Here is a 27335-nt window from a genome sequence, read left to right as displayed (position 1 = left end):
ATAGAAAAAAAATCATCTAAGTGGTATGTGTATTTGAATTTTTAGCCTATCGCCGGATGGATCCGCGAATTTTTTTTCCGGTCTCTATTTGTAGAACAGGCTGGCGGTTCTGTCGGCGAGCAGAGAGCAGCGTCACGTGATCCTGTGCGCCGAGGCGACTCCTCGGCGCCGATTGGTGGGCCGCGCCGACGACCAACTGCCTCGACCAACCAGAACGCAATAACACTACGTCCTGGTTACCACCCAGGGAGGGGGGAACAGCCGCCGTTAGCAGCTCGACAGGCCGGAGGGGTGACATGCGATCGCCGAGCAGGCCGGATTACCTTTAAATAAGCCATCCTCCCCCCCACCCGAGGGCCCATTCGACGGCAGGAATAGTTCCCGCGGCCGCCGAGCCGGCGCCTGCATCGCACGTGCGGCACTCTTTTATTCAGGCGCCTACCCCTTCCCCCTTCCCAAACCCTCCTTCCCCCTCAAACACACTGCACACATTCAACAACAACACTGGACCGAACCTTTTTCCGTCTTCCCGACGTCATGACTAGAGACCGGAAAAATCCGCGGATCCATCCGGCGATATGCTAAAATTCAAGAAGGACTACATATATCTTTGAGATTATTTTTCTATTGGTAGAGACCGGAATAATTCGCGGGTTTAATGACCTCCAGGATAGATTCCGCTACACTCTACACACCCGGGTAAATGCTACCTGTCTCGACTGAGTACCTGTGATTCGACACTGATATGAGTGAGGGTCTCTAATTGGCTCTCATTACTACAGATAAAAAGTGAAACAGTGGTAGAAACAGCACTAAATTATAATTATTTGAATTGAAGCATATCACGAAATGAATCCACGAATTCATCAGGTCTCTATCTATTGGCTTACTGTTAATCTGGAATATCTCAACCAATTATACACCCTCAACCAAAGAAAGATCGAATCACAGTCAAAACCAGCTGAGACGACTTACAAGTCAGCAGCCAATGAACCTGCGTTATTTGCGTGGGGAATGCGTGGACTATCCTGAAGGCCAGTCGAAACCGCGAATTTTTCCGGTCCCTAGTCATGACTAGAGACACTGATTATTCTGATCGCAAGGTTGACTGTAATCAAGTATGTACTCCTTTGAACTCCTTTCTCCGGACAGCTCTACTCTGCGACTAACTACGTGGCCGAATCACGTCAACCGTCTCCAAAGAAAGGGAGTTTCCGCAGTGAGATGTCAGCCCATGGGATAGCACATGTGGGTATACCTGTATTATACACAGGACTGTGAATTTTAACCTGACACCATTTCCTCGAGAATCTTACAGAAATTATACGTGAACGCAGAATGGTTTCATTGGAATAACCGAACATGATCTAGCGTTTCTTTTAGACTTCTGGGAAACATTTAGAGTGTGTTCTAATAACATTTTTTTTTCAGAATGTTCTACATGAGTTCATAAAGTACATTTGCCTTCCTGGAACATGTATGTGGTATGTCTGTTAGTCATTTTTAGAGACCGGAAAAATTCGCGAATTCATTTCGCGATAGGCTAAAATATAAATAGTTATACCTCAGTGCTGCCTCTGCTATTGGCTCACAACTCACCTGGATGACGCTGGGCCAATGAGAAACACCCGATCAAAGCTTTATCGAATCACAGGCTGCTACGTTGGGACGTCTCACAATACACCAGCCAATTAGTGGGTGACATTTTACCGAGTGTACGTAGAACTGTGGAGTTCATCCTAGAGGTCATTGAACCCGCGAATTTTTCCGGTCCCTAGCAATATACCATTACACGTCGACCTTACCACATCATCTCTCCACACGCACAAATATACGACAAGCATCTTTCTTCCGTGATTGTGTACAACCACGCATTGTTCTGGTTGTAACCGTAAACCTCTTTGGGTTCGGGAACCTTTCTAAAAATTGATCACAAAAAGTCTACAGGTTATCGTGCGCTCGCTGTTTATCACGACTAATACAACTCGTTAATCTATTTCCAAAGTTAATCTAGGACACAATCTTCTATCCAGCCTTTAAAACTGTGAAGAAAAAATCAGAGAAGACAAATTTTCTCTCATTTTTTCCCCCCCGCACGGTGCAATTTATCGTTCGTGAAATCTCTCTCGACTTCTCGATATATTGAAGTATCGAGCATGGATCGATAGGTACGAGGGGGGTTATGTATGGAGTCAGGATGTGGCTACGGGAGTTTAAAAGCCACCAGAATCTTCCCTCTCCAACAAGATGACTTATTATTGAAATAGTTCCCCTCCTCCAAACTCTCCCATTGGCTTTGATGGAGAGACATGTCGTCCAGCTCTCTCGGAAAAACGAAGACTTTACGTAAACATGGAGCAAGAAATGGTATTAAAATAATTAAGTGAAACCCCGTCTATCCGGCCCTTATTGATTAGGAACTCCGGATACTCCAGATGAAATATGTGGACATTTTATTTAATATTCTGATAAAGATATTTAACTACGTTAGCATGAACGTAACTAAAAGAGCGCTAAACATGCACTGTCAAGGGGGTACCTCCCATTTAAGGTCATGATTTTATATTTATATTAATCACTGATTATCTTTTATATACTTTCAATTTTTTAACTTTCAGGGAATGAAAAATATATACAGCGCATACTTCTTGAATAATTAGCTGCCAAAGTTACATTTTTAACGTTTTTGGGTTGTAAAAATAAGAAGAATTTAATTTATTGCAGAACTGAAATTTTTTAAAATTTAAGTGTAATGCCACTGGCTACTTCATGATATGGTTTGTATTTCTATTACAAAAACTTATTTCATGTTTCTTGGCTGGCAAAATCGTAACAAATTTGAGAATTTTGAAATGCCAGGTAAAATTAATTAATACTTTCTGAAAGAAATTAAAACCTTTTCTAGAAGTAGGCATTTGTTAAAATGGGTCAACGCTACTTTGCTTGACTTTGATCAATGTGGAGTGCATCAAAAGTTATATAGGAATTCACGTCATTACCTCAAGAGATTTATAATTTAAATTTTGTTTACCTGCGTGTTTTGCCCTCGGAACTAAAACATTTTCACTGAAGCCTCCTCGCCCAGACTAAGTGATATTTTCCTTGGTACATTTGACTGAGCTATATAAATGCATTTTCTGAAGGTCATGGTTATCAGCTGTTCCACTATAAGAAGCAAGACGTGCAAGTATTGATGGACGTGCGCGTGTATAAATCCGGCTCCCAGTAGGACTTTTTTTTGGAACTTTCATAATTAATCCTTTTTATTTATATAGTATTTTTATGGTATTAGTATTATTTTATTTTTAGCATAGAGTCTTGTATATATTGTAATATATCTTAATAGGTTGAGGTAATCGCCATGCAAAAGTGTTTAGTATTTTTTGTTTATGAATGCTACGAAAGATGTTGCCGATATTAAATTTTTGGATAATCTTAATCTCCTTGGTGTTTTTAATGAGCCAAAGTCTTGCTGTGTACGTTTTTCATTATGCTCCCTTTCATAGCTCGACCGCCTGGGTGCAACTTTTGGAGCGAAATACCTATTTCAGATTTTGCCTTTTTTTTGTATTGATAGTTACCCAGGGTGAGTCGGGGACGGGACCCCCCTTCCAATTTGATCGGAAGGCGGGTTTCACAGTTAAACCTAAAAAAGTTTCAGTTCTGCATTAAATTAAATTCTCATTATTTGTGCAACCCAAAAATGTTAAAAATGGAACTTTGGCAGTTAATTATGCAAAAAGTATGCGCTGTAGGTATATATTTTTTCATTTCGTCAAAGTTAAACAATTGAAAAAGTCTACAAGTATATCTGTAATTACTATAGACCTGCAAAATTCACGGATTAATTCGGTGATAGGCTAGAATTCAAGCACATATACCTCTTATATAATTTTCCTATAGGCTTACTGTTCATCTGGACGAATCTCAACCAGTTATAAACCCTCAACCAAAGAAGGATCGAATCACAGACAAACCAGCTGAGACAACTTACAAGTCGGCAGCCAATGAACTTGCGTTATTTGCCCGAGTGTGCAGGGGTATGTGTAGTCTATCCTGAAGACCAACGAAACCGCGAATTTTGCAGGTCTCTAGTAATTATTTAAATATACAATCTTGACCGGAAATGGGAGGCACCCCCTTAAGTTAGCCAACGCACAGATCCTGACAGATGGTAGGGTTATGGTAATGAAATGGTTTTTGGAGCGTCAGCCTGACTCACTCCATCTGGACTGTTGATGGCAAGCGCTTGTCTGTCCGACTTCATTTAAACGACATACGTGTTTGGAACGGAAGAATGTGGACGAATTATTTGTTAAGAAATAATGTGGAAACTAATTTTTTTGACGTGTTAACGTCTTATAAATCGATAATCGCCGGCTGCACGCACGAAAAAGCACGACTCATTGTCACGTTCCGCCTGAGCCGAGCGTGCAAGAACCGGCCAACCACCGTGCGAGAAAATCTTCTATAATATCAAAACAGGTTAAGGCGGGCTATTTAACTAATTATTCGTGATTATATTTAAAACAAATTGTTTAAATTAAATTTGTAAAAAAACTGTAAATAATATTTGAAATTTAAAAAGTATGCAATTTTTCATCAATGTTTTCTTACGACGTTATCACGTAAAATTATCGTCCGTAAACCGACTTACAAACAACCCAATTTTTTATTATTTTTCGAATGTATTATAAACAACTTAGTACATGTAAACTAGTAATTTTTTTAAATAACTTAGATTTTTTATCGTAATAAACCGTAAGTCTGCTTATTCAAGGATTTTGTTTTGCTTATTACTAGGGACCGGAAAAATTCGCGGTTTCGATGGCCTTCAGGATAGTCTACGGATTCCCCTGTACACTCGGGGCAAATAACCAAGTTCATTGGCTGCTGACTTGTAAGTCGTCTCAGCTGGTTTTTACTGTGATTCGATCTTTCTTTCATTGAGGGTTTATAATTGATTGAGATTCTTCCAGATTAACAGTAAGCCAATATAAAAATCATCTCAAAAGTGTATGTATTTGAATTATAGCCTATCGCCGAATGAAGCCGCGAATTTTTCCGGTCTCTACTTATTACCTATGATTAGACACCCGTGAATTTCGCGGGTTCATTTCGTGTTATGCTAAAATTCAAATAATTATACCTTAGTGCTGCTTCTGTCATTGGTTCTCTGTTAATCTGGAGGACTGAGGGCCAATTAGAGACACTCACTCATAGAAATGTCGAATCACAGGCCACCCAGTCGAGACGACTCACAAGTCAACAGCCAATGAACAGTTGGCATTTGCCCGAGTGTGTAGAGGATATTGGAGTCTATCCTGGAGGTCATTGAATCCGCGAAATTCACGGGTCTCTACCTATGATACCCGGATTGTCCGGGTCGCTGAGACGCAAGCCAGTCCCCGAGTCCTGAGCTGCCAGAGGAGACTGGTCCCTCCTCCAGCCCGCAGACACACCTCCACTCGTCCGGAGTGACCCCTAGAGGGGGGGGGGGGGCGCAGGGCAGATGTACACTGGCCGAGGCGGAAGCGAGGGCGTTAATCAATGCGCCGGCGGCCCCGTAATTTCCTGAGGCATTACTTAGCGGGCCTAGCGCCCTAACGACCTTCATTAACGCGGTCATTTGCCCGCTCCAAGGCAGGAGGAGGGTTGTGCGGGGGGAGGGGGGGTTTGACCTCAGCGTGACCTTGCAGTCGTCACGGAGGTCGCTCTGTCGCCGAGACGACTCGGGGTCGACCCCCGCCCAGGCCTGCCAACTGTCGGCCATGTCGCTGTCGTGAGCCGGTGACGTCATGTACACAGGGGGAAAAAATTGGTTGTCTGTAAAGTTGGTTTACGGACGATAGTTTAACGTGACAACGTCATAACAAGACATTGATGAAATGATTGCGTACTTTTATGAATAAAATTGAATCATTATAATTGAATTATCACTATTTTGTATGGATACAAAGATGGAGTGAAATGAAATATACAATTTAATTTTTAAATTTACTTTTATTTGCACTCATTAATTCAAATATGTTTACTACTTTAACGAACAGATTATTTTAACTATAACTTCTATACATGTTTGCTATTTAACTTCTTCCAATCTGTGTTATTCTGTTAAGGATAGGACGATGATAGGAAAAGTAGGAAACGAATGGGAGTGTTTCAAGTAATGTGCCTCGAAAAAGTCAAATCGATGGTTGTTCCAATCGAGCGTAAGAGAGATAGATGCGGCGCAAGTGTACAATGAGCGTAACGGGACACCGCGTAACGGGACAATGTGCGTAACGGGATACTTTTTCGTGCGTGCAGCCGGCGTTCATCGATTTATAGGTATAGACCGGAAAAATTCGCAAATTCATTTCGCGATAGACTAAAATACAAATAATTATACCTCAGTGCTGCCTCTGCTATTGGCTGACAACTCACCTGGATGACGCTGGGCCAATGAGAAACACCCAACCAAAGCTTTATCGATTCACAGGCTGCTACGTTGGGACGTCTCAAAAGACAACAGCCAATGAGTGGGTGATATTTGTACGACTGTACGTAGAACTATGGAGTTCATCCTGGAGGTCATTGAATCCGCGAATTTTTCCGGTCCCTATTTATAAGACGTTATCACGTCTAAAATACAACTTTTTCTTCTTCTTCTTTCATCTTAAAATAAACCACATAAATAAATGATAGTAAAATTTTACTAAAACTGAACTTAAACGATGATGAAAACCCTGTTATATTATTTCTAGCTGTATACAAGGCTAATGGTTAGGGACCGGAAAAATTCGTGGGTTCAATGACCTCCGGGATGAACTCCATAGTTCTGCGTACTCTCGGTTAAATGTCACCCACGCATTGGCTGCTGTCTTGTGAGACGTACCAGCGTAGCAGCCTGTGATTCGATACAGCTTCGGTTGAGTGTTTCTCATTGGCCCAGAGTCATCCAGGTGAGTTGTGAGCCAATAGCAGAGGCAGCACTCAGGTATAACTATTTGTATTTCAGCCTATCGAGAAATGAATTCGCGAATTTTTTCTGGTCTCTACTCATGGAAGCTGCGACGTGACTGGCTCAGACGGGCTCGCGGCCCGGGCGACAGACAACAGGCCGCCAAGGCGCTGATCGCCGCTGACCGTGACGAGGTCCCGGCCGCTGCCAACCTCTCGAAATTAACGACGTCGATGTCTAAATTGTCCCCGGGGGGCCCCTGCGCCCGTTGTTTGCGCGTCCCAGACCCCGGCTCCAGGCGAGAACAAGTAAACCCCCAACTCGCGCGGGCCTTTTGTTCGCTGTCCTCCAATTAACCGCCGCGTGCTCCGCCGGCTAACGACGACGTCGTTAGCGCCGCAGCCGGGTGCCATTGTCGGCGTGATTGTCCGTCGCTTCCGCGTCGCCTCAGCCGCGCTCTGGCCTGGCAGCTCTGCGGGGTCACACCTCCCCCCCCCCCCCCCCCCCCCCCGGCAACTGACCGTCCCGCTCGCTACTTCAACACTCGGGTGCTAGCCTGGACAGCCAGCAGAGGCGGGTATCCTCGGCTGGATCACGGGCACCTGGGTGACCGAGGGGCTCCAGTGACGCGAGAGGTATGGGCAGGAGGGTAGAGACCGGAAAAATTCGCGGATTCATTTCGTGATGTGCTGAAATTCTAACATGTGTTACAATTCTGCTGGTTCTGCTAATGGCTCGCAGTTCAACTGGAGCTCCTCATGGGCCAATTAAGGGCTTTCGACCAAAGAAGCGTCGAATCGCAAGCTACCCAGTGGAGAACGCCTCACAATTCAATACCCCAATGGACAGGCGTGTTTACTTGAGAAATGCGGAGGATAATGGAGGCTATCCCAGAGGTCATTGAATCCACGAATTTTTAACGGTCCCTAGGTATGGGCCGTGTCGGTACTCACCAGGCCCACAGTTGGGGGGCTTGCACTGGTGGTGTCCTGGTGGCTCTCCGGTGGCATAGCATATTGGGGTGGGTTCCTCAACCTCTGTGCGAACCGTCGGCCTCCAGAACTGTGCCGCGTCTGAATAACGTAAATATTCCAGGTCCCGTGGGACCCATGGTAAGGATGGGTGTTCATAAAGCCCCACACCTGCCATGTAAAAGATCCACCATACGGAGCGAACTCAGATTCTGTCCTTTAGGAAGTAGGTACTGAGCCCAGGTGCGCGCAGCTCATATATCCCGAGACCCCGTGTGAGCTGTCACGAGCAGCACTGACCTCACATGCCTTCACAGACAGCTGGGTTGCGCGCCGCTCCAGCACCCTCGGACACCCATTTCCAGAGACCGGAAAATTTCGCGAATTTATTTCGTGACAGCCTTAAATTCATATAGTTATATCTCAGTGCTGCCTCTGCTATTGGCTCACAACTCACCTGGATGACTCTGGGCCAATGAGAAACACCCAACCAAAGCTTTATCGAATTACAGGCTGCTACTTTGGGACGTCTCACAAGACAGCAGCCAATGAGTGGGTGACATATGACCAAGTGTACGCAGAACTATGGAGTTCATCCTGGAGGTCATTGAACCCGCGAATTTTTCCGGTCCCTACCCATTTCACGAGGATCCTGTTGCGAGAGCCTAGAAACGTACGTACGTACACATAGTAAGCAATTGCTACAGTTCAGAAACACTTGAAAGTTTTTAAATTTACATTTTATTTTTCAAAAATTTCTCATGTTATCGATTTTTGAAGTCAAGTTGGCCTACTTTTAAATTTGCAACGACTTCCGGAAGAAGTGCGACTTTTGATGTCAAGTAGGCCTACTATTAAATTTGCAATGACCCCCGGAAGAAGTGCGTAGTATCTTGAACATCATCCAGTCATAGTTTGAGTTGGACGGAGTGACCGGAACATCGAAACATACCCGGGTGTTCTTCGACGCGAACCGTTCAGGGAAAGGGACGTTGATTTCGGGCGTGCCGATGCTAGCGTCCGACGTCTGATTCGCCCGACGACTCGGGAACCAACAATGCGCGTGTGCGTTCCGATTGGCTGGTTCGTTGCGGGCCAGTACCGCGAGAGGAAAACGCCGCACTCTTTGAGAGATGCTACCGGTAAGAAGAATTAGGGGCTTTTCTCCAACTGTCGCCACAGAGTGAACACAGATCCTGTTGTCCGGTATGTTGCCGGTGTACCACTTTCTCTGCCATTGAGGTCGGACTTGTGGCCGAGCGCCTGTGGACATGGCGAATTCACTTCCAGTGAAACTCTGAAATAGTAACAAAGGTAACTACGTAAAAATTTTACCATATTTTTTTAATATTTAATTTATAAACTTCGAAACATAATTTTTGTTGTATTTTTTTAATTTATGTTTTTTTAGTTTGTTTATTCATTGATGACCACACAAATAAATATTTAAGTATTAATTAATATTACTTTTATAGTTTAGTAAATTTAATTTGAACTATTCGAGTAATTTAGCCATTATAAAAGTAATTGCCATATTTTCATAACTATTTGTAAAAAATAAAAGTGATTTTCTTCCTGTACAAAAATAAAACGAGTAAACAAACGAATAAATAAATTAACTGCTGAATGAATATGACTATCCTATTCTCATCTTTCTCTACATTGTAATCATGACGAACGCCGAGCTACGCCCTTTGGATCCATGTCACAACAGCCTCGAGGTTTCAACTGTTGACTTTCTCTCTCTTTGATCTTCTTTCCTGGAACACAAGTCGCAGTCGAGCTCACAGGGAAGCAGGTATCTGGTGCGACACATCGTTACTGCGTCCTCCGAGAGAGACTGTGGCTTCTTTGCTGTTCCGTCCCAGTTTTGTTTCGCTCTCGTCTGTGCATACTACTTTATATTGTTTTGTGCATTGACATATTATTTTATTTTAAATTTTTTACTGCGTATAACTAAAAAAAACTGGGATGAGTCGCAACTCACCGAGATTTTTTTTCCATTTAAATGATAATAAAAAAAGGGGGTTTGTCTGTAAAGTCGGTTTACGGTCGATAATTTTACGCGATATCGTCATAAGAAAACATTGATGAAAAATTTGCATACTTTTTAATTTTCAAATATTATTTACAGTTTTTTGCAAATTTAATTTAAATAATTTGTTTTAAATATAATCACGAACAATTAGTTAAAAAAGCCCGCCTTAACCTGTTTAATATTAGAGAAGATTTTTCTCGCACGGTGGTTGCCCGGGTTCTTGCACGCTCGGCTCAGGCGGAACGTGACACTTTTTCGTGCGTGCAGCCGACGTTCATCGATTTATAAGACGTTATCACGCCAAAAATTACTAATTTAAACGAAAACAATATCCTGCGGTGGTAAGTGGGATGTGATCAATGTACTGTGAAATCATAAAAAAAAATATATAACAACAAATATTATCTCATGTACAAAATACTAAATAAAATTTGATCACGCGACGGTATGTTGAGGACGGCCTTGTGCCACTGTAAGTCGTTCACACGACGCAAAAAAAATGTATATATATTCCCTGGCTTTATACAAACACACTCCTTGTCTCACAGTAAGGACTCGTGTCGCTGGTATAGTGGAGGGGGGAGGGAAGTATAAGGGTAGAAGGAGGGGGGGGGGGACTGCTCAGGGACATCGGCGCTATGATAGCGGCTGTGTTGTTCTTCCATCCTGGACCGCAGTGTGGACCCAGCAGATAGCACAGTGCCCCCCCCCCCTTCTCAATCCACCCCCTTCCACCAAAACATGCTGCTATCGCACCACGGCGACCGACGCAGCCGCTATCAGGTCTGGGGAGGATCGCGAAGGATTACAGTTTACAATAAACATCAACATATTACATCAACAGAGCGCCTTGGAATAATTTCATACCAAATACAACAACAAAAAAGCATATTTTAGGAAAGACATTTCCTGAACTTGTGTTATTAGTACAATCACACCTGTAGCCACGGAAAATAAAAAAACCAAAGTTTTATAGAAATTGTAAAAGAAACATTTCACTGAATGAAATGCTGTTTATAACCACAGTGCCATATATATTTTAAGTTCTGGCATTAGTTCTCTAGTAAATATATTATCCTAATATTTGGTTAATAGTGTGTAGTTTTTTTTTTTTTTTAGGTAGATTCGAAGAAAAACCTACCTATTGTAGCTGTTACCATTTCGTGACTTCCGGAAAACATTTATTTAGTCAACAGAAAAGTTATAAATATATCACTATTATGTACATAATAATTGCCATAATTTTGTACAAATCACTTACAAACGTACACATAATATAAATTAATGGAAAATCTCAGTCGAGTTCGTTATGGGTAATATCCGACCAAAGGGTTAGAAATGGGGAAGGTTTTTTGAAAAACAAAAAAAAAATCGATATAAATCCTACAATATGACGAATATCACATCCGTTTAAACGTTTATAACTCTTAGGAGTAATACCAAAAAATTTGTCTAATAAATCATTAATACGACTAACCATAACTGCAAGGGATGGAAAAAGCAAGGGTTAGATGTCCAAAAAATAATCTTCCTTCGCACACACCATCAAATGTGTTCTAATGTTTGTAATTCTTATAATTTTTATTTAAAATTTTTGTCTGAAACAGGATTTGATACGACGAAATTGTTTGTAATGGGTTGAAAAACACAGAGGTAGAATTTAAACATAAATCATAATTTCCGTACCACGTACACTCTTAAAATCGTTCTTATTTATTGTAAAACGATATATTATTATCTAAAACATTCATCTGAAGTGATTTTTTATATTACCTACCATTACCGCAAAGGTTAGAATAAACAGATGATATATTACAAAAAAAAAATCATAACTTCCTTAGTAGGCACACTATAAAGTAAACCATACAAATAACATCTAAAACTTTTGTCTAAAACAATTTCTGATACAACCAACCATTGCAAAAGGTGGATAAAGAGGGGTTAAAATACAAAAATAAAAACACAACTCCCAATGTAGTCAAAAGGCTTGTAAATATAAGTTATATCTAAAATGATCGTCTAATTTTTTTATTATGCAAGCCATTATTGCAAGGGTTTGAAAAAACCTAATTTTGGAATAAGGAAATAAATAAAACTTCCATAACATGTACACTACCGAATCCATTCTTATTTTTGTTTAACTTTCTAAATATTATCTAAAATTTCAAGAGGTGGAAATAACAAGGTTTGAAAGAACAAAAAAAATATTTACTGTTTGTAACATAATATAAGATCCGTTATAATTTATTATATAAATACTTTGGTAGAAACAAATTTTTTGTAGAAACTATTTATCACCGTAAAAACAGGAGTTGAAATAAAAAAAAATCAAAATCTCATTAGGTTAAAATTGGTTAAAATTTATTTTAAATCATCTTAATATTATCTTAAACCTTGATACAAAGCAAAATTTTATACGACCACGACATGAGGGCAAGGGATGAAAAATACCGTAGTTGTCATTATAAAAATATTCGTTCTAAGCTATTTAATGTGGTATGCAATGAGTTAAAAACAATCATAAGGTTTTCGCTGCATGGAGAACATTAAAATGTTCCAGACGTTTATAGGCGATATCAAAATATTTCCCGAAGAAATAGTTAGTGTAGGCTGTGTCAACTACCCTGACGAAACATCATTGTTGTCCTTATTGTAACAGGATGAAGTATTTATAATTTTGTATGAATAAACTATTTTTTTCTACACAAAATGTCTGCAAATTATTTTAAAACAACGCTTAATTGCTTCAATTGATATTTTCTTTTAAATATATGTATACATATATATTTAGTAGGCAAATAGGAAACCCAGCTGTGGGAGAAAAAGAAACCTTGAACGCAAACAAAGGTAAATATAAATCATATTTAAGGTTTCCGTGGCCATAGTCTGGCACATCTCTCCAGGCACTCGAGGTTAAGGCGCGTCGAAGTGTTTGAAATCCACCGACGTTTCGTCTGCATTGCAGCAAGCATCTCCAGGGTCGAGGACTCAACTGAACAATCCGCCACTTGGACGCGGCTGCACCACAAAGGCCAGGAAACCTTCCCTAACGTGAAGGTTTCGCTGAGTGAGTGGTTGCGTGCGCCGGCAAAGACTCCCTGATCCAACAATTGACGTAAAGAAAAATACAGTTTTTTTATTTCCTTAACTGATTTTATTTTTAAAAAAATATGGGTGCTAACCACGCAAAAAAAATTTTTTTTTGAACGTGGTTATTTCGCAAATTATAGCATTTGATAAAACTTTATTGAAGTTATAACGTCTTACAAATCGATGAACGCCGGCTGCACGCACGAAAGAGCATGACTCATTGTCACGTTCCGCCTGAGCCGAGCGTGCAAGAACCGGCCGATCACCGTGCGAGGAAAAAAAATCTTCTGTAATATCAAACAAGGTTAAGGCGGGCCTTTTAAACCGATTGTTCGTGATTATATTTTCAAACAAAATTATTTAAATTAAATTTTGCAAAAAAAACTGTAAAAAATATTTGAAAATTTAAAAAAAAAGTATGCATTTCTTTCATCAATGTTTTTCTTATGACGTTATCACGTGAAATTATCGTCCGTAAAAACCGACTTTACAGACAAACCCCCAAACCCCACTCTTTTTTTTATTATTGATCAATTCCGATCCGACGACGATCTAGCGAATGACGTTAAGAAAACTTGGATTAGGGGAAGAAGGACTGAGTGGGGTAAGGGAAGGGGTGGTGTCTGAGACTCGCGAGTTCGGCCGCTGGACCGCGGCTGGTCGCTCGCCGGTTGTAATTGGACCCGCCGCCTAATAGCGGCACAAACAAGCGCCCCCCTCCTCCCCCCGGATCAACAAGGCCCCGCTCGAGGGCAATCGATAGCCGCCGCCGTCAGGAAACAACCCCCCTGCCCGCTCGACCTGGGGTGGGATTACACCGCCTGCTTGTCTGGGGGATTGCGAGGGGTGGGCCCACTTCTGCCGCCGACAGGAGCAGAAGGGCGCGTGCGAGCCGTCACTCTGCGCCTGGTTCAGCCAGGGCGCGCCCTTCTGCCGGCGCCGGCTGAGCGGCCTCCACTCTCAAGGCCACGCGTCCCTCTCTTCAAGGTCAACCACGTTGAACACTTCCATCCTTCATTTCGCACGCAAACGACGAGCCCGCTATTTCCCCTTCGGACACGTGTTAAAACTTAGAGGCAAGAACATATTCAATCTTCATTCTGTCTCCTGCACTCGGCCTTTCTTTCTCCAGTGTCACTATAATGTCCACGCAAGACACGTGCGGCGTGCGATGGCAGATCAGCAGAGACACATGTATTTCGCGAATACATTTCGTGTCAAGGCATTTCACAAAATACTGTAGCTTTTCTCCTGTGGTTATTGGCTGAGGTCGGCGAGAGGTGTCGTCCCGCTCTTGACGGGGCCAATGAGAATGTGGTCACCGTACTGCTGCACCCTCACCATTTGCCATGACTCTTAGAAAAAGCTACAGTGTTTTGTGAAATACCTTGACATGAAATGAAATCGCGAAATACAGGTGTCCCTACAGACCAGTACTAACAAATCACACGAGTGTCACTTCTGGTACCCGTCGATACTTAAAACATCAACTATATACCCTTCTATAAATCTCAAACATGTTGTAAAAAATATGTTCATCAGCTTCAACAGCTTAATATCTGGATAAAAAAATATTTTCATTCAATGTTTTGGCTCACCCATCCTTAAGAACTAGTTATGCTTTCCTTAAATGACTCATGCAATGGGGAATTTAGATTTGATACAATTTCTTGGACATACGCCATTTGCAGTTTTCCACTATTTGTTATGGGAAAATTTCATAAATGCAAATTAATAAATTAAAATGAAAACATAAACCCACAGACAATAAGCCTAGATCAGCTGATGTCGAACCGATAAACCCAACGATGAACCAGAACAGGCATTATGGACAACACACCGACCACAGCACAGACGAACACATTCAAACTTAACTATCAGAATTACGTGGAAGGAATTAAGTCATAAATAATAACAGCACAGACGAACACAGGGGGCTAACAACGATGAGACTGCTTTAACAACAGCAAATGCAGGCACACACCGAAACCTGGACAACGCAGCAAATATACGAACACAACGATGAAGATAAACATATATTATGGACAACACAACGATGACAACAACGAGGAACACAGTAGGTTTCCTATGACAAGACAGTTGCGACGTTTCGGAAACTGGCGTCTGTTCCCTTCATCAGGCACAAACAGACTTACATTGGACATGCAATCAAACCTTAAACACAAATATTGTTAACACCTCATTTTGACGTGACAACGTCTAAATCGATGAACGCCGGCTGCACGCACGAAAAAGGATGGCTCATTGTCACGTTACTCACATTGTCCCGTTACGCACATTGTCCCGTTACACTTTGTCCCGTTACGCTCATTGTACGCTTGCGCCGCATCTATCTCTCTTCTACTCGATTGGAAAAACCATCGATTTGACTTTTTCGAGGCACATTAAACTTGAAACACTCCCATTCGTTTCCTACTTTTCCTATCATCGTCCTATCCTTAACAGAATAATACAGATTGAGAAAAGTTAAAAATAGAAATCATGTATATAAGTTATAGTTAAAATAATCTCTTCGTTAAGGTAATAAACATATTTGAATTAATGAGTGCAAATAAAAGTAAAATTATCAATTCAATTGTAGATTTAATTTCACTCCTTCTTTGTATCCATACAAAATAGTGATAATTCAATAAAAGTGATTAAATTTTTTTCATAAAAGTATGCAATCATTTCATCAATGTTTTGTTATGACGTTGTCACGTTAAACTATCGTCCGTAAACCGACTTTACAGACAACCAATTTTTTTTAAATAGCACATAAGACAAACAATTGAATTGACTATCAAGATGTCACAGAAGTCGAAGTAGTTAACATAAGCGGCTGCGTATCACAAGGTCCAAGGTTGTGCTTGCGTCTCTGCGAAGATACAGCCTTATCGCCAGTGTTTGAAAACAACATGCACAGATATGACTGAGAAGAAGAAGGTAAACTGTTCTACGAGAGCGATGTTCCAGAAGCACGCCGCAAGCCGCAAGTCGGATGGGACAGATCTACATCGGACAGACTTGACGAGCCAGCAGCAGTTGCCTAAATGAGCTGTAATTACTGAACTCTATTCCCCCCTTCCCCCCTCCCCCCAACAGTAGCTCACGCAGCAAAGCAGCGGTTATTAGGGGCGAGTTATTCTCATTGTTCCAAACCCCTTTCACTGGCGTCTTTGTTGTCGCGCGCGGAACAGCGATATTCATTTGTCGCGCGTCTCGCTTTGGAAAACGCACCTTAAGCGACGGAGTCGGGGGGTGTGGCAGGGAAAGGGAGGAATACTGAAAGTCAAGAGGGGAGGAATTAAAAAGTTGCCAACCCTTTAAGCAGCGAAATGTTAGAGGGAGGTGATATTTTTTCATTACTATTCTCTCTGCCCTCGGGCCAAGATACTAATTAAGAACCCGCGGTTGTGAATCTTTGTCTAATCTCTCGCAAAGAACCTCGCGAGAAATTTGCTAATGATGGAAAAGGGTGGGCGAGGGAGGGGGGGTTGTAATGTTTAAGGGGAGGGGCGCAGAAGTCAGACCATCTCCTCCCCCCACGCAAAAGAAGAAAAGGAAAAGCTGTGTCGGAATTTAAATCACGTCGGGATTTGGGGACTCCCAACCCAAACACGGCGCTGGTAGTGAACAAACATTGGAACCAGGTTGCGTGTAAAGAAACTACTGCTTCTCTCCTTTTACTCTCGTACATTTTTTCTCTCAAGAGTTACGCTAATTGACCAAAAACCCTCCCATAAATTTGTGTAGTTTTAATTGAGGTAATAGAAAAAAAAAACAAATGGTGTGTGTTTTTTTTGCAGTTTTTTCTTATTCCCTACGCATTAATTATACTAACTTAACTGTGTAACATTTGTTCATGCTTCAATTTTAAACTTGCGGCTATATCTTCGGTTAATGTTTTTTTATAATTTTTGTCAATATGGCTAGCGTTATTTCTTGTTGTATTATTACAAAATCACCAATTCCTTAAGGTACTACAGAGTTTTTTTTTTTGTTTTAAATTACAACCTTGAGAACCAGGAAGGTAACGATATGAATTCATTATGTTTGAAGCAAAGTGATCATTCTCAGGTTTCTGATATATAAAATAGTAACATAAATAAGGTACCCAAAAAGTAATCATTAGATACTGAACCTGATAATGATATTACTATAAATAATTTATAACAGATAAGCGGTTCCTTTGACTTGGAGACACTTGGATAAACAATCGCAAATCTTCATCACAATATGTATGGCGTTAAGAATAAAATCAGATACTTAATTTGAACCAAAATATAATTATATATATTGAAAAATTGCACACACTTACAAGACTATAAAGCAGAAAATAAGTATTAAATAAAAACATTTTTTAAAGCACCAAAGTTTTTAAAACGGACTAAAAAGTATAAAATAATTTCTCCCAGCCCCATACAGATTTCCGACTCCATTAAGATTGTCCTGAAAATTTGTGATAGTGAATTTTTTATATGTACGAAATTATTTGTAAGATTTAAAACTAAAAACATGTTGCGCATGCAAATAGATAAAATAATTCATGAAAGTTCACCTAAGTCACTAACAATTATGTTGCATTGCAAATGATATGAAATGTTGTGTGAGTTTTATCAATGATAACTACCCTAATTGCTCCTTAATGTAATCTATGTGCCCTACATTTTACGCTTTAAATCTTACAGATATTTTCATAGGTATGAACGATTCACAATCATCAATTTTCAGGACAATCTGTATAGGATTTTATACTACATATTAGTCGTTTAAAAAAAGTTCGTTTTCCAAAATATATATTATTATTTGATTACTATTTTCTGCTTATTTCTAGATGGTTTAAAAAGTTTAAAAGTAAAGTTCCCGGTACAACTTAATTAGATGTTCATAAGCTTCATGCGAGTTAAAAAATTTTTTTTTGGATAAGCACATTTGCTGGTTTACACTGTATGTCACAGATAAACTCGAATAACTGCTAAGAGATGAATACAGAACACATAGAAAAACAAACAAAAATCATGCAGTGTCAAAAGACAGCACAGGGCATTAAATGGAAGTAAAGACAGAAAAATGTTACAGCACAAATGCACTCAAGGGCTGACAACGACGAGACAGTTGCAACAAGAACAGGAAGTACAGGCCAAAGACCTCGTACAACACAACGACAAACACGGGAACACAGGAGACTTCCTAAAGACAAAACAGCTGTAACTTTTCAGGAACTGACATGTTCTCACCGTCATCAGGCACATTGGCCAATTCTGGAAATTTTCCTGTACGTTTGTGTCTTTGTATTTTTCCTTGGGTTTCTCTACGTCATACAGTGTAATTTAGCAATGGCGTATGTTAGAAAAAAAATTCTAAATAAAATTGGTTGTCTGTAAAGTCGGTTTACGGACGATAGTTTAAAGTGACAACGTCATAACAAAACATTGATGAAATGATTGCATACTTTTATGAATAAAATTGAATCATATTTATTGAATTATCACTATTTTGTATGGATACAAAGAAGGAGTGAAATTAAATCTACAATTTAATTGATAAATTTACTTTTATTTGCACTCATTAATTCAAATATGTTTATTACTTTAACGAAGAGATTATTTTAACTATAACTTTTATACTTGTTTGCTATTTAACTTCTTCCAATCTGTGTTATTCTGTTAAGGATAGGACGATGATAGGAAAAGTAGGAAACGAATGGGAGTGTTTCAAGTTGAATGTGCCTCGAAAAAGTCAAATCGATGGTTGTTCCAATCGAGTGGAAGAGAGATAGATGCGGCGCAAGCGTACAATGAGCGTAACGGGACACAGCGTAACGGGACATTGTGCGTTACGGGACACTTTTTTGTGCGTGCAGCCGGCGTTCATCGATTTATTAGACATTGTCACGTCAAATAGTCGCCACTGCAAGACTCATTCAAAGAACGCGAACGTGGTCGAATACGGGTTGTATTTGGATGTGTCCTATGGTTTATCTACCCGCCTTAAGAATTATTTGGAGCTATTAAACTCCCGCTGAAATCCCTCTTCTCTCTCCGCTTCCTGCACCCAGTACCTCTGATGTAATCCAGTTTGTTTCCTGGTGTATTGCACAGCTCCGCTAGCCATTTTATTAATTTCCTTTCGTTATCGTACCTCCTCTTTCGGCGTTCCTTCGCGTCGCTCGAAATGTCTAATAAAATTTATCTTTCCATTTTATTGGATTTTTCCTGAATTCCTAGTATCTTCGGTGTTGTGAGCATTGAACATTGTCAACGATTAAATGAGCAATTTCGTAATATACCTTCGAAGACATTTCCACCCATAGCCTTAAACGAAACTTTACCCCGAAAAATAAGTGGTTTATATCGAGAGTCTCAACTGTAAGTGTATAAATATAACACATGCTCCACTTGTTTGGGTCCATCTACTCAAGGGTGTGTTTGCGTTAGTGAGGCGGAATGATAAGTGCGACGCTTGCTGGTGCTTCTAGCGCAGTATCGCCTCTAAGAGCAAGGCTCTGAACTGGTGCGCAGTCGTCTCGTTGTTTATGGCGAAAAAATGAGATCTGAGCGGTGACCGTAAAATTTTTAATGAAGATAAATGAAAATAAAGGTGTACTGTAAGTCCATTGAGTGGTTCATGCCTAAAAATTACTCTGAATACACGCGTTTGTGTCATTTTAACTGTTCTAAAAATACAGTTACACCTGACCTCGGCGTATTTTTAATTGCTTCTCGTAAACAGACCCCACTCGGATTTGTTGAGCAGTTTTCAAATCACGTGGTTTCTCCTGGAGCTATGCGCACCGGGGAAGCCTTCTTTTCACAGACGAGAGAGCCAAACGCCCGATCGTTAGAGACTGGAAAAATTCACGCTTTGAATGACCTCTAGGATAGACTCCACAATTCCCTACAAACTCAGGCAAATGCCACATGCTCATTGGCTATTGACTCGTGACACCTGTCAACTGGGACGCTTGCGATTCGATACTTTTTTGGTTGAAGGTTTTTCATTGGCTCAAAGTCCTTCAGATAAACTGTGGCCAATCAGAGAAGCAATATAAAGGTACAGTTGTTTGGATTATAGCATATCGTGAAATGAATCCGCGAATTTTTCCGGTCTCTACCGATTGTGCATCTTCGGTTTTTTTGTTCATTTAAATAAATATGGCGGTGTTGATAAAAGGATACTAATGGTCAATTAGGTTAGTTTAGCTACATTATAAATACTTTAAAACATTGTGGACGGTTGATTTGGTTAGGATAGCTACATTGAAGATACGGAAAAAAACATGAATTTCGGGGAACTTCGGGTTTTGGCTCTCTCGTCTGTGAAAAGAAGGCTTCCCATGCGCACAGTGTGTGTGCCCGTGTGGGCGGGGAATCAAGGGCATGGGTTCACTCGACCAACTTCCACCAGCACTGCAGCGCAGTGGAGCAATGCGGGGCGCTGATTGGGTGTCGCGGCAGCGCACTGCCTCCTCACTGGCTGCCCGGGTCCCGTCCACACCTCGGTGTTCCACACGTGGGAAACGTGACGGACGTTTCCACGAGTCACCGGGTTTTCTCAGGGAGCTCCTGTTTCGCCCCCTCTCCCACTTATCCCTTCAGTGCCGCATCCCTCACCTTCTCCGCTGAGCAATGTCGACTGACGTGAAAACGCTACTCATTGGCAGAGTACTGTATTAAGATATAGGTAGGGACCGGAAAAATTCGCGGGTTCAATGACCTCCAGGATGAACTTTATAGTTATTCGTACACTCGGTCAAATGTCACCCTCTCATTGGCTGCTGTCTTGTGAAGGTGTCCCAATGTAGCGGCCTATGATTCGACACAGCTTCGGTTGAGTGTTTCTCATTGGCCCAGCGTCATCCAGGTGAGTTGTGAGCCAATAACAGAGGCACCACTGAGGTATAACTATATGAATTTTAGGCTGTCCTGAAATGAATACGCAAATTTTTTCGGTCTCTAGATATAGGTATATATTTTTTCAACGGAGTTTTGAAAGTAAACACGCGAACACACAGGAATTGAACTAATTAGGGAGCAATCGTGCAATGCATTGAACAAATGCTTAACCTTTGAAAATAAAGTATTGTAAAAAAAATACTTCGGCGATTTATAATACATTTATACATTTATAGGAATTAACCTTTAAAATTGACATGATAATGACAACACTGTAGGCAATTTTTTATTACCTAGAAAATTAAAACGTTTTATAACTTTATATATATATAGTTCCCGTTTATCACTTAATCATGTAAGAATATAAGTTGCATGAAACTGTTCTATACCTTGATGTACACAGTTGCAAACAAGCGTGAATCGTTTGCAAGCGAATTAAGAGTGTTAGAGGCGCCTGCACAGTATAAATTCGCGCTGGCATCGTCCTTATCGCTGTTTTGCACCCGGTAGGCGAACTTTTTTTGTCTCCGGTAATGACAATATGTCAGTTCGGAAATGGATGACCTCTTTTCTTCATTAAAAGGGCGGACCAAAGAGTGGAGTTCAAATAGAAACAGTATGAAGTGCAAAATAAAGAAAAAAAAATGTCTTTAGAGTTAAAATTGAGGTTCGACTCGGACGTCTATTTGCGGTCGACAGGACTGTACAATATTCAGCAAGCAATAAAGCTAAATTTAGCACATTTGCGGTTGGGTTGGCTTTTTTTTTTGCGCGGATGAGAAACGGAAAACGAAATACGTCACCTCGTCTGCGCCAAGAGACGCAATTTAGGGACGTCATGACCGTTTTGTCAGGAAGACGTGCCGCGCTGGAGGAAGAATGCGACGTCCATTGGCTGTCTCTCTCTCTCTCTTGCACCGACCGTTATTTCCGTCGTGACCTCTGCCGGTCACGTGCTGGGGTGCACAGCCCCCCCTCCCTCCTCCTGGTCCCTCTGCTGTATCCCTCCGCAGTCCCTCGTACATCCCCCGGAGTCTGCCTGCGGTTCCTTGTCCCGCGCCGAGACACAGCATAGGTTGTGGTTTCAATAGCGCCCTAAACATCACACACAGAAATTTATAAAAAAAAAATTCGAAGCAGTCATGATGACTGCCGACAGAAGTGAAAACTTATAACTGGATGGTGTTATGCACAAATGAATTAACCAATAAAAAGAAGAAAAAAAAGTTTTTGAAATAATTGTGTACGTACAATGACACTTTTAATTGAGCTAAAAAAAATTTTAGCCGACATTCCTGGCTTCTATGCCATCTTGAGACCATACATTCAACGCACTGCCACAATACCGGTTATTGGGTGTTCAACTTTGAGCTCAATTTACTCAGTTGAAAATGTTTGTGGGTTGAACCATTTTTACATAACACAGTCCAACTATAAATAAACAGTTGTTATTTTTGGATATCAAAAATAATTTTTGATAAAAATCAGAGGCTTTTTCGCAATTTTTACAAAAATATATTGTCACACAACTAATTTTGCTTTATCGCGCGTTAGTAAAATAACACCTAAATTACTACAAAATACGCATTGCATAGTAATTGTAGGTATTAAAAAAATTGGTTGTCTGTAAAGTCGGTTTACGGACGATAGTTTAACGTGACAACGTCATAAAAAAATTGATTAAATGATTGCATACATTTATAAATAAAATTAGATCATTTTTATTTTAATAGTAAAAGAATAAATACTTGAAATTACACTAGTAATCAGATTTTTAAAATTCAAGAATAATTAACTTTTATTGCCGAAATTGTTGTTGTAATAAGCAATGAAAACCACATTAACTTTTCACTTCACTTTATAAACAGTCGAGTGGAAGAGAGATAGATGCGGCGCAAGCGTACAATGAGCGTAACGGAACAATGTGCGTAACGGAAACTTTTTCGTGCGTGCAGCTGGCGTTCATCGATTGATTAGACGTTGTCACGTCAAAAAAATTCGAAGCAGTCATGAGGACTGCCGACAGAAGTGAAAACTTAAAACTATATAAAAACAGTTGTTATTTTTGGATATCCAAATTAATTTTTGATAAAAATCACAGGCTTTATCGCAATTTTTACGGAAAAAAATATTATCACACAACAAATTTGTTTTATCGCGCTAGTAAAATAACTCCTAAATTACTATAAAATACGCATTGCATAGTAATTGTAGGTATTAAAAAATAAATAATGATGTTCTTAATTTTTTAGGTTATATTGCTACAAAGACTCAGTTTTTTTCGTTATTTAAACTATAGGTATATCTATATGAGAATATTAATATACTTTATACTCGCTTTTTACTGCACACACACATTCGATTCACATATGCACAGCACTGATGTACAGGGACTGAAGACGCGTATTAATAAGATATGTATTGGTATATGTCGAGTGCATTACTTGTCGACCTGTGTTATGTGTACTGGCTGCGCGCGCACCACTGAGTGTATAATATATATTTATATACATATATACACATAAACATTCACAGCTGACGTCACGTGACCATGTCGATGACGACTTACGTGAATTTACTCCCTATCCAAACCTTCATATAGAAGTTTTCACTTCAAAAATATCCACTACACAGAATATGCTGTAACAACCTAAATATTTTGGCCCTTTCAAAGAACCATATGATCTGTCTTTGGCATCATTTAAGAACGACGCAATATCTTATCGACTCATTCAAAGTGTCATACAAGCTCTCACGGCACATTCAAGTGTCATCTATATTTGTGGCCCATTTGAAAGCTATACAAGGTCTCGTTGGTCCTTTAAGGGGCCCGCCTCGTCAGGGGTGTATGTGTGTCAGTGAGGCGGGATGATAAGCGCGACGCTCGCTGGTGCTTCTAGCGCGGTGTCTCCTCTGGACTGGCGCGCAGTCTTCTCGTCGTCACAGGACAACTGTGAAATTTGAGCGGTTTGACGGAGAAATTATGATAAAGGGGAAGTGCAAGTCCCTTAAGTGCTTTCAAGATTATGAACGGTTTTTTTTACTCATAAAAATTGCTCTGAAAACAAGCGTTTCAGCCATTTTAACTCTTCTAAAACTACAATCAGTTCAAAAACTTAAATCCGAAATCAAAAGTACTTTTCGGCGCTCAGCGAACTCTTAAATGCTTTTCGTAAGCAGATCCCACGCGGATATGTTGAGTGGCTTTGAAATAGTGTTTTTTTTTTTTACTGGAGCTCTGCGCACCGCGTGTGTGCCCGGGTGGGCGGGGGCCATAAGAGCCGGGAAGCCTAAGATGCACATAAAGTTCTGCCATTCCCGATTACACCCGAACAATTCACCTTCGGCCAACCTCGGGTTTATTTATATATATATTTATATTTCTCTGTTTATTTTAAAATGTAGCTGTACTAACCTAACAAACCGTCCATAGTGTTTTTAAAGTGTTTTAATATAGCTAACCTAACCAACCACTTTTAATATTTGAATTCATTTTTCCTGCTCAAAATTAAAACGAAGCCCGAAGTTGGCCGACGGTGAATTGTTCGGGTGTAATCAGTAGAGACCTGTAAAATTCGCGATTTCAAATCCCTAAAGGATAGACTCCATGATCCTCTACGCAGTCGTGCAAATTACATCTGCTGATTGGTTACCGACTCGTAACACCTGTTGACTGGAATGATCGTGATTCGCCAATTCTTCTGTCAAAAATTTTTCCATTGGCCCAGAGTCATTCAGATGAACTGTGGTCCAATCCACTGAAGCAAAATAATGTCAAAAATATTTGGACTCTATCCTATCGCGAAATGAACCCGCGAATTTGGCAGGTGTCTAGTAATCGGGAATGGCAGAACTTGATGTGCATGTTGGGTCTCCCTTCAGAGCCGCCGGCACAGGAGGCTGGTGAGTGTCTCCTCACGTGGTTGCGTGTGCGCAGGTGCGACGGGCGACGTCAACAGCCTGGACCTGGTGACGGAGGAGCCGGCCTTCCTCACTTCCGGCAGGACCTTCCGCATCAAGACCAAGGACACCGTGGTGCTCCCGTGCGAGGTCACCAACCCAGGTGAGCGCGACCCCTCTCCCCTCGCCACAGAGACCCGGCCGTGCCAGCCTGCCGGCTTCAACAAGCCTTCTTGCCACAGGCGAGAGAGCCGATCTCCCGATCGTTAGAGACCGGAAAAATTCGCGGTTTCATTTCGTGATAGGCTAGAATTCAAATGTGTTTAACCTTTCGCTGCTTCAATGATTGGACCACAGGTTGTCTGAAGGAATCAGAGCCAATGAATAATCCTCAAAGAAAGAAGTATCGAATCAAAAAATATTCTAGTTAATATTTGTCACGAGTCGGTAGCCAATGAGCAGAAGTAATTTGTCCGAGTGCATAGAGGATCTTGGAGTACATCCTGTAGGTCATTGAATTCGCGAATTTTTGCGGTCCCTAACGATCGTGCATCTTCGGGGTTTTTTTTGTTCATTGTAAATAAATATGGCGGTGTTGATAAAAGGAAAGACCATAAACAAGGCGACGGTATTTTTTTGTAATTGTTTTTAGAGGAGTGTCCGTGAATGTTTATTTTGGACAACTCATGATAACTAATTAATGGTTTAGAGACTGGAAATATTCGCAAGTTCAATGACCTCTAGGATGGACTCCATGATCCTCTATGCACTCGGGAGAATTGCATCTGCTCATTGGTTACTGACTCGCAGCACCTGTTAACTGGGATGCTCGTGATTCGATACTTCTTTTGTTTACATTTTTCCATTGGCCCAAAGTCCTTCAGATATACTGTGGCCCAATCACCGAAGCAGCAAAAATGCAAAATGTTTGGATTCTAGCCTATCGTGAAATGAAAGCGTGAATTTTTCCGGTCCCTACTAATGGTTAATTAGGTTACGTTAACTACATTATAAATGCTTTAAAACATTGTGGACGGTTGATTTGGTTAGGATAGCTACATTAAAGATACTGTGAAATCATGTAAACTGTTTCCTAGCGCTGGATAGCTACATATTAAAAAGTTATTTGTTAAGCAACCATAAAATGATTTTACAGTACTTTTTAATGTAGCTATACTTACCTAATATAACCAACCATTCACAATGTTTTAAAGTATTTATAATGTAGCTAACCTATCCTAATCGACCGCAAAATTTAATGCCACGCCGGTTTATACAATGAGATAGAACGGAAAGAAAAAGCGAGCATGAAATTCTGGGAACTTCGGGTGTGGCTCTCTCCTCTGTGAAATGAAGGCTTCCCGGTTGTATCCGCACGGGCCCACGGTGTCTGATTGGCCAGACGCCTCGCCAACACGCCATCCACGACCCAAATAAACCGTCAATCAGGCCGTGTCCTTAGCTTGCCCCAAGTATACACACTTGTACGTACTTATCCTCGGAAGCGACATCACGAGGACTGTTCGAACTGAAAGCGAGGTGTGCAAGTAATTTAAGTAACCGAATCTGTATGCTTTTTCGCGTCCTTCAAGTTAAACGTTTAGCGGTTTATAGGTATGTGATAAAACATTTAAGTATTTTAAAGACTTTAAAAACCCATTTCACTCGTTTGGTATTAATTAACCGAGTAAAAAATTTTTTTAAACATGTTTATAAGCCGGTTTCACAAAAAAAAATCTTCAACCTGCCTATCGTAATCACGGACGAGGTAAAAAAAATTATCATGAAGTTAACAGTAATTATGTTAAAAATTATTTACTTCCGTTAAACATTGCTGTTACAATAAAATCTATTTGTTGTAAATATTTATGTAAACAATTGGTTCTGCTGTAGCCAAACATTGGATCCAATAGGATTGTTAAGTATGCAAGAGAAGTTATCATTGAAAGATTTGTGCAATGGGAGTGCATGACTTGATGCAGGCTTTTGGACATACACCATTGCTATGCTCATGTGTGTCTGTAGAAGAAAACTACAAAAAACACAAATGACAAAAACTCAAATTAAGCAAAAAATTGCTGTTGACAGGATATAAACACCACACAATATTCCACAACAGGAATATGGTCAACAAACAAAAAAAAAGCCAAGAAAATTTGTGGGTTTTTTTCGTTTTTGTTAGTCCATTTTTCTTTGTTTTTCTTTGTTTGTTGACCATATTCCTGTTGTGGAGTATTGAGTGGTGTTTATATCCTGACAACAGCAATTTTTTGCTTAATTTGTGTTTCTGTCATTTGTGTTTTTCGTAGTTTTCTTCTACATACATACATGAGCATAGCAATGGCGTATGTCCAAAAGCCTGCATCAAGTCATGCAAGAGAAGCACGCAAGTACACAGCAGTGAACTTGAATTTGGATGTGACCTTACTTTCATTCCTTGGGAAGTACCCACGGCGGTCGAGGTGTTCCGGGTTCGTTTCCCAGTGGCGTAAGAA

The 27335-nt window shown here is 40.6% G+C and overlaps 1 protein-coding gene across 2 annotated transcripts in view; it reads left to right on the top strand.

Moving 5' to 3' along the window:
- The window catches only part of LOC134532105 (protein amalgam-like), a 297722-nt gene that overhangs the window by 67461 nt on the left and 202926 nt on the right, over window positions 1–27335 (top strand). For both annotated transcript variants that reach the window (XM_063368413.1, XM_063368414.1), the window contains exon 2: window positions 24878–25003. In XM_063368413.1, coding sequence (XP_063224483.1) covers window positions 24878–25003 — 126 coding nt within the window. The remainder of the gene's footprint in view (window positions 1–24877; window positions 25004–27335) is intronic.

This window comes from Bacillus rossius, chromosome 5 (genome assembly GCF_032445375.1).
Source record: "Bacillus rossius redtenbacheri isolate Brsri chromosome 5, Brsri_v3, whole genome shotgun sequence".
NCBI lineage: Eukaryota > Metazoa > Arthropoda > Insecta > Phasmatodea > Bacillidae > Bacillus > Bacillus rossius.
The sequence above is the reverse complement of the archived record's forward strand: the minus strand, read 5'-3'. Positions and strand labels throughout refer to the sequence as shown.